General features: G+C 37.0%; 3 protein-coding genes and 1 long non-coding RNA gene across 4 annotated transcripts; 1 reads left to right on the top strand and 3 right to left on the bottom strand.

The window, feature by feature from the left end:
• Positions 1-4981: 4981 nt before the first annotated feature.
• Positions 4982-6555, bottom strand: LOC140183701 (uncharacterized). Its single transcript, XR_011879475.1, has 2 exons — positions 6329-6555; positions 4982-6241 (listed from the first exon to the last, which is right to left on the bottom strand). It is a non-coding gene; the product is annotated as an uncharacterized lncRNA (long non-coding RNA).
• Positions 6556-7137: 582 nt separating this feature from the next.
• LOC112796429 (actin-related protein 8) lies at positions 7138-11695 on the bottom strand. Its single transcript, XM_025838867.3, has 12 exons — positions 11263-11695; positions 10581-10666; positions 10414-10484; positions 10246-10313; positions 10054-10115; positions 9729-9826; positions 9538-9619; positions 9198-9340; positions 8745-8893; positions 7937-8070; positions 7665-7783; positions 7138-7459 (listed from the first exon to the last, which is right to left on the bottom strand). The coding sequence occupies exons 1-12, from the start codon at positions 11640-11642 to the stop codon at positions 7382-7384; spliced, it is 1470 nt and encodes a 489-aa protein (XP_025694652.1). The 5' UTR covers positions 11643-11695; the 3' UTR covers positions 7138-7381.
• A 386-nt stretch (positions 11696-12081) lies between these two features.
• On the top strand, positions 12082-15291 carry LOC140183688 (uncharacterized). The gene is made up of 2 exons (XM_072232237.1): positions 12082-13559; positions 13888-15291. Exon 2 carries the CDS (start codon positions 13900-13902, stop codon positions 14971-14973), a length of 1074 nt encoding a protein of 357 aa, XP_072088338.1. The 5' UTR covers positions 12082-13559; positions 13888-13899; the 3' UTR covers positions 14974-15291.
• Positions 15292-15970: 679 nt separating this feature from the next.
• Positions 15971-16816, bottom strand: LOC112796423 (uncharacterized). The gene is made up of 2 exons (XM_025838856.3): positions 16572-16816; positions 15971-16479 (listed from the first exon to the last, which is right to left on the bottom strand). The coding sequence occupies exons 1-2, from the start codon at positions 16681-16683 to the stop codon at positions 16124-16126; spliced, it is 468 nt and encodes a 155-aa protein (XP_025694641.1). The 5' UTR covers positions 16684-16816; the 3' UTR covers positions 15971-16123.
• Between the last annotated feature and the right edge of the window lie 870 nt (positions 16817-17686).

The raw sequence follows: 17686 nt of genomic DNA, 5'->3' as shown, positions 1-17686 counted from the left end.
CCTCACCTCCTTGAGCGATGTACAAGAAAGAGCAGAAAAGTACATCAACATGGAGGAGAATGCCAGACTACGAGAGCCGAGTTGGCGACCGGGGCACCCCCACTCAGCAAAAGAAGAAGAAAGGGAGCCCAAGAAAAAAGAGGAGGTTGGTCCCGACAGGCCGAGGAGATATCACTCCTATACTCCTCTAAAAGTTTTCATAGTAGACGTTTACAGAGATATCTGTAATACTGAAAGATTGCCGCCCCTAGACCCATCAAAAACAAAAAGGGAGGAAGCCGCGGCGACTACTGTGAGTACCATAAGATGTATGGCCACTCAACAAATAATTGCTACGACCTTAAAAATGTGATAGAAAGGTTGGCCAGGGAAGGCCGACTAGATAGATATCTCATGGAAAAGTCGGACAATCATGGAAAAAGAAAACGTGATGATGAGGACAGAAGAGACCCACCACCACAAACCCCCGAGAGACACATACATATGATCTCTGGAGGATTTGCGGGAGGGGGACTCACTAAGTCATCTCGCAAAAGACACCTAAAGCGAGTTTACCAGGTCAGAAGCGAATCGCCCGACCTCCCAACCATCTCTTTCACAAAAGAGGATGGGCAAGGGGTGATCCCTGGGCATGACGATCCAGTGGTGATAACCATGATCCTGGCGAATGCCCATCTCCACAGAACTTTAGTAGACCAAAGAAGTTCAGCGGACATTCTTTTCAAGCCCACGTTCGACAAACTAAGATTGGATGAAAAAGAATTAAGGGCTTACCCTGACACCCTATATGGTTTGGGCGACACGCCAATAAAACCACTCGGATTCCTGCCCCTCCACACGACCTTTGGAAGAGGGGAGAAATCCAAAACTCTGAGCATAGACTTCATAGTCATCGATGTCGGGTCAGCATATAATGTCCTGATTGGCAGAGCTACCCTGAATCGGCTCGGAGCGGTGGTATCTACCCCCCACCTTTGCATGAAATTCCCAACATATGCGGGGATAACAACGATACGGAGAAACCAGAAATTGGCAAGGAAATGTTACAATGAAAGCCTCAACCTGAGGGGAAAGGGCAGGGAAGTTCACACTATAGAACTCAGCGGTGCAAGAGCTAAAAAAGAGCTGCGGCCGCAACTAGGGGGAAAAACTGAAGAGATACAGGTCAGCAAGGAGAAAGGAAAAAATACCAACATAGGAGCCAGCCTAGAGGAAAACTTAAAGCGTAAGTTGACAAAGCTCTTGCGAGATAACTCTGACCTCTTCACCTGGAAGGCCTCCGACATGCCAGGGATAGAGCCCGAGCTCATGTCCCACAAACTCTCAATATACCCTGGGTCACGACCTGTCCAGCAGCGCAGGCGTAAGCTCGGTCCAGAACGAGCTCAAGCGGTGGAGGAGCAAGTACAAGCGCTCTTAGAAGTCGGCTTCACTAGAGAAGTCAAATATCCAACATGGCTAGCAAATGTGGTGCTAGTCAAAAAATAAAACGGCAAGTGGAGGATGTGTGTTGACTACACCGACCTGAATAAGGCGTGTCCTAAAGACCCATATCCACTTCCAAGCATCGACACTCTAGTAGACTCCAGCTCGGGGTATCAATACTTGTCGTTTATGGATGCCTACTCGGGATACAACCAAATCCCGATGTACAAGCCGGACCAAGAAAAGACATCATTCATCACGCCTAGAGCAAATTATTGCTACGTGGTCATGCCTTTTGGATTAAAAAATGCAGGGACCACATACCAAAGGCTGATGAACAAGGTGTTCGCTCCCCACCTCGGGAACTTAAAGGAAGTCTACGTAAACGACATGCTGGTGAAGACCAAAGAAGACACCGACCTCTTAACAGACATCTCGCAAGTTTTCAACACCATAAGGTCGCACGGGATGAGGCTAAATCCCGCAAAATGCACATTTGTGGTGGAGGCTGGAAAATTTCTAGGGTTTATGCTAACCCAAAGAGGGATCGAAGCCAATCCCGACAAGTGCAAAGCCATCCTAGAAATGAAAAGTCTAACCTGCCTAGGAGAGGTCCAACAATTAAATGGATGACTTGCAGCCCTCTCCAGGTTCTTGGCAGATCAGCATTAAGATCATTTCCACTGTTCTCTCTACTACGAAAAGGATGCCAGTTCGAATGGACTCCAGAATGCAAAGAAGCATTCCAAGAGTTCAAAAAGTTCTTCAGCCAACCCCCAATCCTGACCCGACCTCTAATTGGGGAAGAGCTCGTCCTATATTTGTCCGTAGCAGACAAAGTTGTAGCATCAGCCCTGATACGAGAAGACGAGGCCGGACATCATCCTGTATACTTCACCAGCAAAGTTCTACAAGGCCCTGAACTAAGGTACCACAAACTAGAGAAGTTTGCTTACTCCCTAGTAATAGCTTCACGAAGGTTACGACCTTACTTCCAAGCTCATACAATAAGAGTTCGAACGAACCAATCCATGAAGCAAATCCTCCAAAAGACGAATGTTGCCGGGAGAATGGTTCAGTGGGCAATAGAGCTCTCCGAGTTCGACTTAAAGTACAAAACCCGGACGGCAATTAAAGCCCAATGCCTTACCGACTTCATAGCAGAATATGCAGGAGATCAAGAGGAAAAGCCAACTACATGGGAACTATACGTAGATGGATCCTCAAACAAGATAGGAAGCGGCGCAGGCATAATATTGGCCAATGAAAGGGGAACACAAATAGAGGTTTCCCTCAAATTTGAATTCCCAGCCACCAATAATCAAGCAGAATACGAAGCCCTGATCACGGGGTTGAAGTTGGCGGAAGAAGTCGGTGCGAAAAAAGTGATGATATTTAGCGACTCTCAAGTAGTAACCTCCCAAATAAATAGAGAGTATCAAGCCAAAGACCCAAATATGAGGAGATACTTGGACAAAACCTTGGAGCACCTCGGGTGTTTTGCAGAAACCGAGGTCAGGCATATAACTCGGAATTTCAACAACAGAGCAGACGCCCTCTCCAAGTTAGCAAGTACCAAACCAGGAGGGAACAATAGAAGCTTGATCCATGAAACTTTACAAGAACCCTCTGTAGTTAAAACAGAGGCCAAACAAGATGTCATTGAAGTCACCGGGTTGAACCTCGGCTGGATGAACCCCCTAGTTGAATACTTAAAATTCGACATCCTCCCTAAAGAGAAAAAAGAAGCCAAGAAAATCTGGAGGGAAGCACAATACTACACTCTGGTAAAAAATATCCTCTATAAAAGAGGAATATCAACACCATTACTGAAGTGCGTTCCGACCTCGAGGACCACTGAAGTGCTAGAGGAGGTTCATAATGGGATTTGTGAAAACCATCTCGAAGCCAGGTCGCTAGCCAGAAAGGTAATCCGAACTGGGTTCTACTGGCCGACCTTGCAAAAGGATGCCACAGAATTTGTGAAGAAGTGGCAGCCATGCCAAATGCACGCAAATTTCCATATGGCTCCCCCCAAGGAGCTCATCAGTATAACTTCTCCATGGCCTTTCGCAAAATAGGGGATGGACCTATTAGGGCCTTTTCCCCAAGTCCCAGGACAAGTAAAATACTTAATAGTGGGAATAGACTACTTCACAAAGTGGATAGAAGCAGAACTCTTAGCCACCATCACCGCATAAAAAAGTCGGAAGTTCCTCTACAAAAATATTATCACAAGGTATGGAATACCTCGTTCCATCACCATGGATAATGGTACACAGTTCACCGACTCAACCTTCAGAAGCCTAGTAGCCAGTATGAAGATAAAACACCAGTTCACCTTAGGGAACATCCACAAGCAAACGGACAAGCCGATGCGGCCAACAAAGTTATATTAGCAGGATTGAAGAAAAGGTTGCAAGAGGCAAAGAGAGCTTGGGCTGAAGAGCTTCCCCAAGTATTATGGGCTTATCGGACGACGCCCCAATCGGCCACTGGAAAAATACCCTTCCGACTTGCCTATGGCGTGGAAGCCATGATACCAGTAGAAATCGACGAGCAAAGCCCAAGGGTGATCTTCCGTGATGAGGTCGGAACGTACAGGGCACAAAGAGGAACTTGAACTACTCCCTGAAATTCGAGAATAAGCCCAAATAAGAGAAGCATCATTAAAGCAAATGATGACCACCAGATACAAAAAAAAGTCATTCGAAGGAGCTTCGCCCCAGATGACTTGATCTTAATCAGAAAGGACATTGGAGTCAATAAATCTGGAGAGGGAAAGCTCGCTGCTAATTGGAAGGGACCATACAAGATTAGTGAGGTCTTAGGAAAAGGTTATTACAAAGTGACCGACTTAAACGGCACCGAGCTACCTAGGTCGTGGCATGCTTGTAATATGAAAAGGTACTACAGTTAAAAGCAAACTCTACTCCCTGATGTACTCTTTTCCCAACTTCATGGTTTTTTTCCAAAAGAAAATGGTTTTTTTTTCTGAAGGGGATTTTTAACGAGGCATCACCGTAGAGACTAAGGGGTCATAGATAGTCAAAAACCCTTAGTAGCGGTAAAGTACCTTCGCAAATAAATAAAGATCTTTTACAATATCTCTTATAAATTCCTTCTCACTTTCTTTCTTTCTACGAAACGCGCCGACTTAAGCTCGAAAAAGCATGAAAATCCCATGAACCGACCTAGATGGTCGTTAGGATAAAACGACGAGGTACAAGTCGGTGTAAAGAGGTTATAAAAGTCGATCGTGATAAACTCGAAAATTATCTGACTAACAAGTCAGAAAAAACCGAGAAACAAAGAAATGCATCGCAAAAATAACCTAAGTTATAGGAACTCAATAAATAAAAAAATTGAGTATAAGGAATACCAAAAAGAGATCAGAAAACCTATGGAAAGCACTAAGACTGTCCCAAGCCTTCAAGAAAAATTTGAGAGAAACTTAGAAGAAGGGACAGCTAGCCAAGAAAAAGGTTTTTCAAAACAAGGATCAAAAAGGTTTTTCGAAACCTAAACAGAAAGGCATGCGCACAACCAACAAAGATAACCTAAACCCTTGTCCAAAAAGGGTATTTTTAAATATTTTGTTTACGGCCATAAAAGGCCAAAGAAATGTCAGCAGAATACCACCACAGAATAAAAATAAATAGTTTAAAAAAGGGGAGACCCACAGGCCGGGCCCCCATATAGCCACAAATAATTTTTCTTTTCAATTAGGAAGGACGTCACCACCAGAGTCAGGAAGAATAGTCGGAGCACCACCAGAGTCAGGAAGAATAGTCAGAGCACCACCAGAGTCAGGGAGAGTAGTCAGAGCGCTATCGGGGCCAGGAAGAGAAATGTCCATAGGAGATGGAGTGGAAGTTCTAGGAGCCTTTGAAGAACTCAGGGCATCTTTTGGTTGAGGAGGGGACTCCATTATCCTCTGCCCCCGAGTCTTTAGATCAGACTCGATGACATATCGGGGAGAGGGAGGAGAAATGATAGCCCCGTCGACCACAATTTTATCCGGATCCAAAGGAGAGAAATCCAAGTCAGGAGCAAGAACCCCGACTTGTTCTTTAAAGATCCCCCATGCTTCTTCAACCCCGTCAGCAATGGAGTCCTCCAACTCTGTATAGGCCTCCCGAGCTCTCAGGAAATCCTTCTTCACCTCCACAAGATCCTCGAACAGACTCGAATAACTCTCCTACGCCTTCTCCCTCAGGCCCTCTGCCATGGAACACTGGGCCTGCAACTTCCTCTCCCTCTCCTGAAGGCCATTCTTCTCCTCCTTCAATTTGGCGACCTCCTCCCTCAGCACCTTCTCATGCCCTTGATATAAGAGAAGCCTCCCCTCCAGTTCCTCAACCCTCGAGGATGAACCCAAAGAGCTAAGAGGAGTCTTCTCAAAAATATCAAGGAACTTTGTGCACACCCCTGCCGCCCTGATACTCTCCTGAGCCAGAATAGTAAGGTGGTTTCAAACAGAAGCATCATCCATACTTATACGAGTATGAGGATAGATATGCTTCCGAACAAATTGAGACGCATCCACCTTGGCCTCACCTTCAAAAGAAGAGCTAGACTCTAAAGTCTTGCGCATCTTCTTTTCTGGCTCAGGGAAAGATCGGAGAGGAGGGGACGGCAGAGAAGAGGCTGAGGAAGAAATAACAATAGGACAAGTGGGGGTCCCCAAATTGTGAGAAGGAGGGGGAGAAGAAGGAAGAGAAGGACCAGCTGCCCTGGCGCCGACGACTCTGGCGCGGGACCTCGCTTTGGCCTCCTGAATTCTCCGACTCCCTGGAATTCTTCTTCGCCATTTCTGTAAAAGCAATTAGGAAGCTAAAGTCAGTAAAACAAGTCATGCGACCATCAAGTCAGAAAATATGATAAACAAACAAAAAGCTACCTAGTTGAGCATGGACAAAGGTCGGAGACCCCTGGATAAACTTTTTCATATCCAGCTAGGGGGCTCTCCCCCATACTTCTCGGAGAAACCCCACAATGGCCGCCTCCATCTCATCCAAGTCGTCCAAACCGTATTTTTCACAAGGAGAGGCCTCTATCCAGTATAGGGGAAATGAGGAGAAAGCGTTTCATCCAGGAAAAAGGGGTGATGACCTTCTACAGCTTGAACTTTGAAAAAAAAAATTTTGAAGTCATGGAATGATTCATCAAAAAGGGGTAAAAACTCTCCGACCTTGTATGGATCGGAAAGACACACACTGCTGTTTTTTATTTTGCCCACTGAAAGGCTTAGTCATATGAAAGAGATAAAAGAAAATCTTCAAAGAAGTCGAAAAGTCTAAAGTATGTCTGATAAATTGATAAATTTTCAGAAAACTCCAAAAATTAGAGTGAAGTTGAGTAGAAGCAACACGACAGTGGCATAAAACAGCTATCTCAAAGTCTGAAAAAGAAAGAAAAACGCCTAAGCGGGTAATCATGCTCTCATACATATAGAAAAAATGAGGGGCTGCCTCAGAAACCCTCCCAAAACAAATTTTTTTGTCACTTATAAAATTTAATATTTGTTGATTATTTTTGTCATATTTTTAAATTATTTAAAAGACTTATTTATTATTTATATTTTGAAGGTTTTTTTTATCTGTAGCATAATATTTCGAGTACCAAAGAACAATTCTCTTTGGTGCATTTTAATCTTTTTATTATAAGTATATTGATCTTATCAATAAAGATATCATTTTAAACAAGTAATTATTCATATGAAGATATTTTTTTATATAAAAATATAACTGAAAATTGTAAGATGATTCAATATGTTAACTAGATATTTTCTTTTCAGATAATACATACATGTAATGCTTAACGAAAATTACAAACTAATATACATGTTTGAATTTAATGCCTTCCCATAGAAATTTACATGATGGGAATCATACAGTTGCTGGTTCATATTGCCAGCATAATTGAGAAAAATAGTAACTTGAGATGCAAGTAATCACCATATCCGATTAGTTTTATGCTTTTGACGGAACTGCTTCTTTGTTATACACCATGGACCAGGAAAGGTACTTAACTGACATAATCCATAAACAGTTAGAAATTAGAGTTACTATTATTGAGTAATCAAGATAATAATGAAAATTAAACATGAGTATAGTAATAAAAAAAGGAAAAAGCAAAACATTATAAAAATACGATTAAGTCTTTATAAAACATTCAACATGAAATATATTGGATTGATAAACACAAAAGTTTGTCAATGTTAGTGAATAGCTCACATTGCCAATCATCTTTGCTCCAAACCATGCCGTATCCGCGCCATATGGAGGAGGTATGACTGTGATTCTGTCTGACAGGTTGGGATCAACCAAGGCATGAAGTTCTTTCTCTAATCTTTCTGAACCAGAGTGATCACAGAAGTAGAATTATTAGAACTTGTTGCTAGTATCTCATCACCATGTGTTCTCAGTAAGTTTTTAGTTCAATTTCATTTTTCAGCTCTGTTATAAGGATTTAAAAGATAGAATGCAACAATGAAAGGGATATTTACCTGCCAAACCTGGTAAACATGCACTGCCCCCACATAAGACTACGGTCTTAAACCAATTCGTGTCCGCGGTTAATTCTGCAGAATGGCAATGGTCGATGCACAGAGCGACGGCCTGGTGCAAACCCATTGCTCGTCTGTGAAACAAGTGCGAAATGTGCTTAAGCTACAATTGAGCAAAAATCTTGAAGAAATAAATAAGATAGTGACTAAGAACTCTCTAGATGTTGAATGAAATATTTGTCCATAGATAAATGTAGATGAAGATTTTCATTTGAATTTTAAACTGAATCCCATATTTGTCCAACAAAATGTTCTCATCCTTTTCAGAAAACATCATGATGAATCAATCTTTTTTGGATGGAAAGATGAAGGATCAAATTAGAAGCTTAACAAAATCCTATTCATTTTTTCGAGACTTTGAAGCAATGATTGAGTTGTCTCTATTTGACTTCAAGGTCATCGATTCAAGTCATGGAATCAGCCACTGATACAATTATCAATTAGGCTACCTAGATTACACTCTTTGCATGCGGCCGTTCGAACTATACATTAAAGAGAGTCAGAGGGATGCTTATGGTGCTCTTTTTCTTTGTTGATATTTGTTGACATATCTACTAAAATTAAAAAATATTGGCACTAACAAATGGCTCAACTATAAGCTTAGGTAACAAAACCCAAGTTCATTCAAAGCACCAAAAAAACGAAGAAAAAATAAATTGCAATTTAAGTTTTATTTTAGATTATTGAGATGCATTTTTCCTATAATGAAACTGTTGAAACGGTATTGTAAGAAAGTACAAAAACTTACACTCCGGCAAGACGTGGCTGGAATAAGATCTCTCCGGTTTGAAAGCGCTCTTTTTTAAGTATAAACCATCCTTCTCCTGCAGCTTCAAATGATGCTTGTGTATCTTTAGATAGCTCTGCTTCATAATCAATAGCAACATAGCATAGCTTCTGTTACCATGCGACCAACAAAATATCAGACAATAACACTGAGATTATTTCAATGTAGAAGTAGTCCCTCTCACCACACTGCAGAGAAAAATCATATGAAAGGGGGAAAGAATAATGAAAGTCACAAAAGAAATCAGCAATCCTATTCCTGTTTCGTGCATTTAATTACTCATAAACAAAACTCAACTCCACCTGAATTGTTAATTTAACCTTGGTCTTATGGAATCATATATAGGAATACATTACATTGCTCTTCTAAAATTCAAGCAAAAACAAAAAAGGAATGGTATTAATAGTTTAGTACCTCTTTCAGCATTCGAACAGTGTACATTGATTCAAAACTCATGTTATTCTGTTGCATTTGTTCTCTAAGGAATCCAGTGAGCTTTAGGGCTCCCAACCCCACAACCTCCACACCCACTTTTCGCATCACTTTGCCATTTAAAACTGTAAAACAAACCATTTAGATATGCTTCGGACAAAAACTTTATACATCACGATGAAAGAGGCGATTATTAAGAATTGACTACCTCTTAAAGCCACTAAGGCAGCAGATTTCAAAGGTACTTCATGCAAGAAATTCATTGTTATGCATAAAAAAGAAATTTAGAGAGAGATATGAGGAAAGAAGTTACAGAACATACTTGGAACAACAGATGTGACTTGAAAACCTATATTCACAACTATTCCAGAAGTTTGTTTGGCAGCAAACAGAGCTAGAACTGCCTACATTTGCAAAAGAGAAATATAAAATTAAAAATATTAATTGTAAAATGGAACCAGATTGCAGTTCTTTTCATTTTTTTATTCTTTATTTTAGTACTATCAAAGTTACCTGATTTAGAGCACAAACAGCAGGAACATTCATGTCAAACAGGGCAGTATAGATTGCTTCCTTAAGCTGCCGCCTTGAGGCTTTGGCTGATTCAGTATCTGCAATGAGAAACATATATAACAAATATTTCACTTGGGTGATGACATATAAAAAAGTGTGTTGTATAAGCTTCTTCTTTATCTACAATATTGACCTGGATAGATCGCAACTCATAACAGCTTTTGAATATAAAAGCATCAAAAACAGTATATCATGTTTGCAGCCCATTTTTCATTTTTCTTTCACATTCCAAAACAATGGAAGAAAATCATAAAATGTAACTGACCATCATAGTGGCATATTGGTATAGAAACAACAACTGGTTGAGAACTTGGTTTCGCCTTCATCCTGCGAGAAAGCAACAAATATATTATACAGATTAGACATAAGTAGCAATAGCAGCATACTAATCATCACCGAAGCATAATAAATTACTCATTTATCAGCAGTGAATTATTGCACCAAGAATGACTTGCACCTGCTATAAATAGTCCAAAAAAAGTGTCTGAGTCTGGTGTATATTGGCGTTTCCACATTACCAAATTCCTGCATATCAAATTCCCAAACATATATTAACCTTTTAAATACCATGTAAGCAGCAATGTTGAACCTTGCAATCATTTGTTTCAAACCAAGATAGCCTTACCAGAAAGGTTGCTGACCGCCATGATGGACAAGGGAGTGTGCTCCAACCATATTTGCAATAGCCAGAACCACCTGGACAAGAAGAAAAAGAACACCAACTAACTAACCACATTAAATATGACAAAAAGCAACAAGCAAGCATACACTCAAGCAAATTGCGAGACTCACCATCGATGATAACAGAACAAGGCAGTCTTGCACGCTGGCCATAAACTTGCTTGAATGACACAGATGGAATCTCAGCAACTGAGGTTCTGCAGTTGCAAATGCATTTGGATAATAGTTAAAAATTACAACCATAGTACACAAAAAGTAGTTACTAAACAAGTATAAAATACACCTTGAAAATGAGTTAATAAGCACATGTGCTAACACAAATATATAAACACAATTTGGTGACTATTTTTGGTATGTACGCAGTATTTTTGTAAAACTTATCATCATGTACTAAAATGAGCACTTTTACGTCACTTAGTTTCTTTTTTCTTAAGAAAATGGCATCTCGGCCTTTTGACAAAATATACCAAATATAGAGAGATCAATGCTCCAGAAATCATATTATTGTTCAAACGAATAAAAATGCAAAAAATTCTAGAAATCGAATTTAGTATCGTACTTTCTACTTAATTATCTAAATATTCCAAAATAAATTCTATCAAATACATCAGTCTCCCACTAATATCTAGAATTCAACGCCAACATGAAGATACGATAACTCATTTCCTAACCTCTAACCAAGCATGAATCATATCACTATCGCAGAGCAAAACAGCGCATAACAAATCACCAAACAAAGATAATCAAAACGATTTGTAATCCATAGTTCCAAGATGGAAGGTGCGTTACTCACGGAAGAGGAAGAAGAGGGTAAGCAGAGGCCAGAAAAGTCTCGGAGAAAAGCACGGAATCCCATGGCTGAGGATTGTGGACCTCAAGAAAGTGGGCCCAGAGTTCGTTATCGGAGATGAGGGATCGCCACTTTCTGTTAACCACGCTGAGCTGTGCGGCCTGCTTTGGGCCCAATAACCGTACGATCTGCATCACAATCTCGCTTGGAAGTGATTCCAGCAACGAACCTGAAGAAGCAGCAGCTTCGGATGAGGGTCGGTGGTTGTTATACGACGCCGTTTCACTGCAAACGCAGAGTTTTCTGAGGAGTGTTGCCATCATGGTTTGTGTTTCAGAGTCAGAGGAGTGTGGACTTGCAACTTGCAACTTCCAAAAAATCATGAAAGCGGTTAGCTCTTTGAGTACTTACATTTTATTTCTTCCTCCCCTCGCTTAACACGTTGCAGAAATAAGTTATCTTTAGGTAGCCAACGACCTAAGCGTACAATGTGTACAATGAAGGTTTAGAAAATATTAGAGATATGATTATTAGTGTTACATTGTCCTATCAGGAGATGAGTGGTTTCAGAACATGTATTAGAGTTCCAGATCCAGTTATTCATAAACCAAAGATTTAGCCTATTGTACACATTGTACGTTTAGACTATTGACTCTCTAGCACTACTCTATCTGTAAATAGTTAAATTAGTTTTTAAAAAATTATTCGTTTTTTAATTTGATCTTTTAAATATTTTTTTAATTAAATTTATTCTTTAGATATTTTAAATTAGTTATATAAATCATTTTTGCTAATTTTTTTATGGTGTCAAAATTTGTTAAGATAGGACGTTAAATGACGAGTTAAATCTCAATTTGACTTCTGCTACAACGATCATAAGTCACCAAACATCAAGAAAACCCTTACACTACATGGTTTCCAAAGGGTTTGCACACGAAACCAATGCGCCGTCGTTTGAGTAGTGTCCACCATGTCATGCAATTGCGCTAGATCATTACGGTGACGGAGATTATCGCAGGAGCAAGTTAGAGCCATAATTATAAATTTGGGGTTCTAATTGGGGCCAACGAAATTGTGGGAATTATTTTGAGCATCAGGTTAAATTTCACGGGTCAAATTGAGATTTAACTCGTTAAATGACACTACAACACATTCCTAAAAATTTTAATTGACTATTAACATAATAAATTTATGAAATTAAATCAAACTAAAACTTAATTGAGGGGGAGAACTTAAGGTATTAAAATTTCTCAATTTGGAGTTGATTTGATTTAATTTCTTAAATTAATCATGTTAATAATCAACTAAAACTTCTAAGTATATATTATAATATTACTTAACGTACCATATCAACAAATTTTAACACAGTTAACAATAAAAATGACAGAAAAACTAACATAATTAATTTAAAATTTTTAAATAATGAATTTAATTAAAAAAATCTTTTGAATCTCAATTTAAAAAATAATAATTTTTCAAATAGTAATTTGACCATTTAATCAATAAAATATCATCAAATGAAGTGCAATTACCTTCACATAAGATTAATAGTAAAAAGTTTTGGATGATTTGTATAATAATTCTTAATTATCAATTTTACAAAAAATTAATTAGATATGAAGTTTTACTTTGAAAAAAATTCTTTTTGAGTAATTATATTTGACTGAAAAATATATGAAACTAGTTTCTAATTCGAAACTAATAATTTTAAGCTAAAAACTAAAAAGTAATTTATAAACAAAAAAATAATTTTTATAGTAGATTATTATAAGCAAAAATTTAGTTTTTAAATTATAATAATTATATCAATCTGACTTTATAAGTATTAAATATCAAATAATGTAAATAATCCTTTTATACCTATTAAGTATTAAATATCAAAGAATGTGTGTGCAAGTGAATGCACATTAGTAGCATTATTTTAATCTCTTAGGTTAATAACAACGATATGATAGTTTTTAGAGATTCAACACACTCAAACCATAGAAAATGATAAAAATTATATAAACTTTGATAAAAATTGAAGTTTAACTTTTGTTGTCGATATTAATATTACTTTACTACTATTTTTGTAAAAAAGTAAAGAAGAAACAAAAAGTTTAACTATCATGTATTAGAATATATATTAAAAGTTATTACTTATTACTAATAAAAGTTTTTGAGAATTTTAATTTTAATAAATAAAAAAAATTTAATTAATAACTTCAAGTTGTGCATTAAACCAAATAAATAAATAAAATAAATAAATAAAGTAACTCTCCAATTTTTCGCAATCCTTCGTGTTCTGTTTTGAATTTGAGGTAACTATCTCTATTCTCCTTCTTTTCTTCTACTTTCTTTTTACTTCTTGTTCGCGAGCATTCTTAATTTCCCTCTGTAGTTAAAATTTCAAGATCAAGTTCTTCTCTTTGTGTCATTACCAAAAGAGAATTTCAAACTATTAACAGAAATTGTTCCTTTTTTTTTTCTTTGTGGCCAAGTTAACTCAATCTCTTAGTTTACCCTCTTCCGTTTCCTTGACTCCAATCTATTTATGCTTTTTGGGTTCAAATAATTCACATTCTCTCTTACTCTCCATCGATCACCCCAAAAGAACCAATAAAATTCGTTTCTTTTTTGTTTTCTTAGCTAAATTCTTTCATGGAAGAAGACCAAGAGTCACACCCACAAAAGGGTCATCATCAACAAGATGACAATTACCAAAACAACCCTTTTGATGATGATCAATTCAAGCATAGCAACAAGAAGTTATGCATCAAGTTCAAGGTCACAAACACAACAGAAGAAGCTCATAACAACAAGAAGATCAGGAAGAATGAGCATGATCTTGATCATAATGTGTGCCTTTTGTGCTATAAATCATTTGGTTCATGTAAAGCTCTAGCTGGACACATGAAGGTTCATGCCTTAAGCACCAAGAAATTAGTTTGTGATGATGCTAAACAAGGAACAACAAAGGACTCAAAAAGTTCCAAACTTTCGCTTACCCTTTTGAAGGGTTGGTCTGTGACAGCCAAGAGAGGCAGAAAAGGTATATCTTCTAGTGAAAAATCAGGTTCAGTTGGTGTCAATTTGGAATATGACAATGATGAGATTGAGATGCAAGAAGCAGCCAATGAACTAATGCTCCTAGCTACTGGATTCCCGCACGAATGCGAAGATTTCTCTAAGGTTGGTGTTGATCAGGTTGAGTTATTGCCAGTTTCTGACATCAAGGAGCTGAAGATTGCAGAGAAGAAGCCATTAAGTCATGAAGAGGGGTTTGCAACCGTTTGGGGTTCTCAGGCTTCTGATGCCAGCATTGTTAGCATCAAGAAGAAGAAAGGGATAAAAAAAATGAAGTTAACTGAATTAAGAACAGCTGAGGAGGAGAAGAAGAAGAAGGATTTGGATAATGGCTCGGCGAAAAGGAAATTAAGAAAATCAAATAACAATCAGAAGATTATGAACAATGAATCTAAATCATGTTTTGTGTCTGCCACAGAGAAAGTAGCAGGATTAGTAGTGAAGGAAGAACATCAAGTCAGTGTTGTTGTTGATGAATCTCACGAAAATGGGAATGAGACTTGTCCCAAGATTTTGAGTTTTGATCTTAATGAGGTTCCAACTATGGATGAAGAAGAAGGTGTTACTTTTCAATCAGAGTTATTTATGGCATCATCATCATCATCATCTAGTTATGCTTCTTCCCAAAGTTCAGTTACTCATTGGTGAGTTTAATGTTTCAATGTTCTGAAGATTAAAGTATTAGATTCTGATATTCCAATTGGTTTTTGTCTTAGTCTTAAGTCTTTGGACACTTGCAAGTGAAACCATTAGTCATAATAGATAAGGAACCATCATGGTTGTTTCTTTAGTTTTTTGGTAGGGTCCTAAAGGTCTTTGTCTTTATGTGTTTACTTCATTCATGTGAAGCATGATGTTTTCAGCAAGTTTATTATGAAGGAAAACAACCAAATAGGCCTAAATGCTTAAATGCAATTTGACAATACCTTTTTCATTGTTACAAATTATTAGATAATCATTTAACCATTATCACTTTCTTTGGGGATTATTTACTTGTGGCCCCCTTTTCTTTGTATTAGTGACTAATTAAACTTTGTTTAACTTCATTTTAAATTCTCTAGTGCCTGAATGGCATTCTTATTTTCACATTAATATTTAAAAATAAAGACAATAAAAGGAAGAAAACAAAAAGTAGGAGGAAAAAATAAAATTACATGAAAGGTTTATCCTAGACTTGTTCTTACTTCTTACTATTTGATGATTAATATCCTCTCAAATTTTGCGGATAAAAATGTCTATAAAAAGGATGAAGACAAAAATAAACAATTCTCAACTTGAAATAATTTTTATTGTCAATTTTTGTCCATTCAAATTTATCCTAATTATTAATACCATAACTTTTGTACTTTCAAATTAGAGGGATAGGACAAAAATGTCTTATACTCTTATGGATGATATTTAAGCCTATTTTCGTAATTTCCAAGACATAAACCAAACTATAGGCAAAGAAATGGAAACCTCTTGGAAGTAACTTAATTTGTTTCCATCATCATATTTGAATGTACAAAGTTAAAAATATAAGGAAAAAAAATGAAAAACTTGTGAAAACTTATTTCATTTGAAGTAGCTCAATTTTTTTTCATGTCAATGTAGTTCTTTCACAATCCCTTTTATGTTGTTAACTGTTAAGCATTTATTCTAGCACAAATTTGAAGTTCTGAAAGGAAAAACACTTAATATTCAAAGAATAGTTTATAGCAGTAAACAAAATGAGATTAGCATACATAATGAGACTGAAATTTAAGATTCAAACATAGAATCTTCTGAGAATGCACACAGTGAAGGTAACTTCTCTGATTCATGTCGGAGCAACGACAGCAGAATCAATTGATAACCGCGAGTCGAAAAGTAAAAAAACCAAGATCAATAATATGAACTGTAATGAAAATAAAAATGTGAGCTTATACACACTTCTCTCAATCATACAAGTTTCCACAACTGCTATGATGTCACCAAAATCTTCAATTCTGTTAGGAACTTGCACTTGAATTCTAGATAGTGATCCTTGCTTCTCCAGTGTCTTGACAGAGACTGAATTCGCATCGGCGAGGTACTCATCCTTAGAATCTTCCGATTTGCTCAATGCCTTGAGTTCCAAGGAAGTTGAAGCAGATAACAGAGGTTGGTTGCAAATGTCACCAAATTTTTTCACTTCTGAAGGAGAAAAGAATGTTTCTTAAGAAGCATGCAAATCAAGATTTTTACGATGGTAATTATATAGTAGTAAGAATCAAAGAGAAGCAAACCTTGTTCAAGTGCTTCCTTTGCAATCTGAAGGCTATAAATGGACTCAGTTAAAGGATCCTTGGCCTCAAAAGATTGATGATGCTCCATTTGTTCATCCTTTAACTTCTCCATTACTGAATAGTTTCGTAACCACCAACTTAACCTTGAGACATGACTCTACTCTTCTTTTAATAACTGTCTCTAGAAACTTTGTTAATTGTTTTTAGCACAAAACATTTATCCAAAACAATCCTCTAGTCCTACACTACAATTAAGGTTCTCATTAATAGTCACATTAAAGATGCCTTGCTTAAAGTTGGAGTTCCTTGAATCACACTCAATCTAGAAATGAGAATTTTATCCTTCTCCCCTCTTCAACTAGATTTTAGTTTAGGGTTTTTATTTTTATTTTTTTCCCCTAAAGAGTAGAATTGGATAAAGAATGAAAATTTTCACTAAATTTGTAGAGAATAATATATTTTTTTACATCTTCTGTAATAAAAAAAATACAATCTTCATTTTATTTAAAGATGCAATGCATCATATCATTATTCTCCACTACAAGACAATGCTATAATAAACACCAAGTCTTAACATAATTTAATATCAACAATTTCTATTAAATGTACATTTCCCTTATTTTAGTGTATCATTCATCATGGAAACAATTAAATAAATACTTCTAGTTATATATATTACTATTGAGATTTTGTATTTTAATTATTTTACCAATTTTATTTATTATACTACTACATATCGTATAATATTTTGTATTTTCATGTGATATTTGTTTACATATCTCACATTATCTATTTGCATGATAATTAAATACATCAATAATTACTTTTTTGGGGTAATATTCTTTATCTGATCATTACTGCTGGATAACATTCTTAAATGTTGTAAAACAAAACAATGACAGTAATCGTACAATCAGTAATCAGTAATTGATTTCAATAAATGAGTTATAACTTCTAATTCAGGAAAAAAAAATCTTGTTCCTACACGAATGAATTCCCTTAACAAATAGAGATGGTATTAGAGACCTGCAAAATATGAAATACTCTCTAATCTAAATCATGTTCTCAGAATGAGAATGAAACAAATAAAATAGCATTTAAGAATACAATAATAA

Source organism: Arachis hypogaea, chromosome 1, assembly GCF_003086295.3.
Source record: "Arachis hypogaea cultivar Tifrunner chromosome 1, arahy.Tifrunner.gnm2.J5K5, whole genome shotgun sequence".
Lineage (NCBI taxonomy): Eukaryota > Viridiplantae > Streptophyta > Magnoliopsida > Fabales > Fabaceae > Arachis > Arachis hypogaea.
Note: the sequence above shows the minus strand (reverse complement) of the source record. Positions and strands in the feature narration are given on the sequence as shown.

Bases quoted from the DNA above. Each gene is read 5' to 3' on its own strand.
- LOC112796429 (XM_025838867.3), bottom strand. From the start codon at position 11,642: ATGATTTTTTGGAAGTTGCAAGTTGCAAGTCCACACTCCTCTGACTCT. The intron at 8,894-9,197 runs GTACTAAACTAT...GCATGGTAACAG, and splicing joins CTGTTCGAATGCTGAAAGAG to AAGCTATGCTATGTTGCTAT. The intron at 8,071-8,744 runs GTAAGTTTTTGT...CTTGTTTCACAG, and splicing joins CAGCCACGTCTTGCCGGAGT to ACGAGCAATGGGTTTGCACC.
- LOC140183688 (XM_072232237.1), top strand. From the start codon at position 13,900: ATGGAAGAAGACCAAGAGTCACACCCACAAAAGGGTCATCATCAACAA.
- LOC112796423 (XM_025838856.3), bottom strand. From the start codon at position 16,683: ATGGAGAAGTTAAAGGATGAACAAATGGAGCATCATCAATCTTTTGAG. The intron at 16,480-16,571 runs GTTTGCTTCTCT...TTTCTCCTTCAG, and splicing joins AAAGGAAGCACTTGAACAAG to AAGTGAAAAAATTTGGTGAC.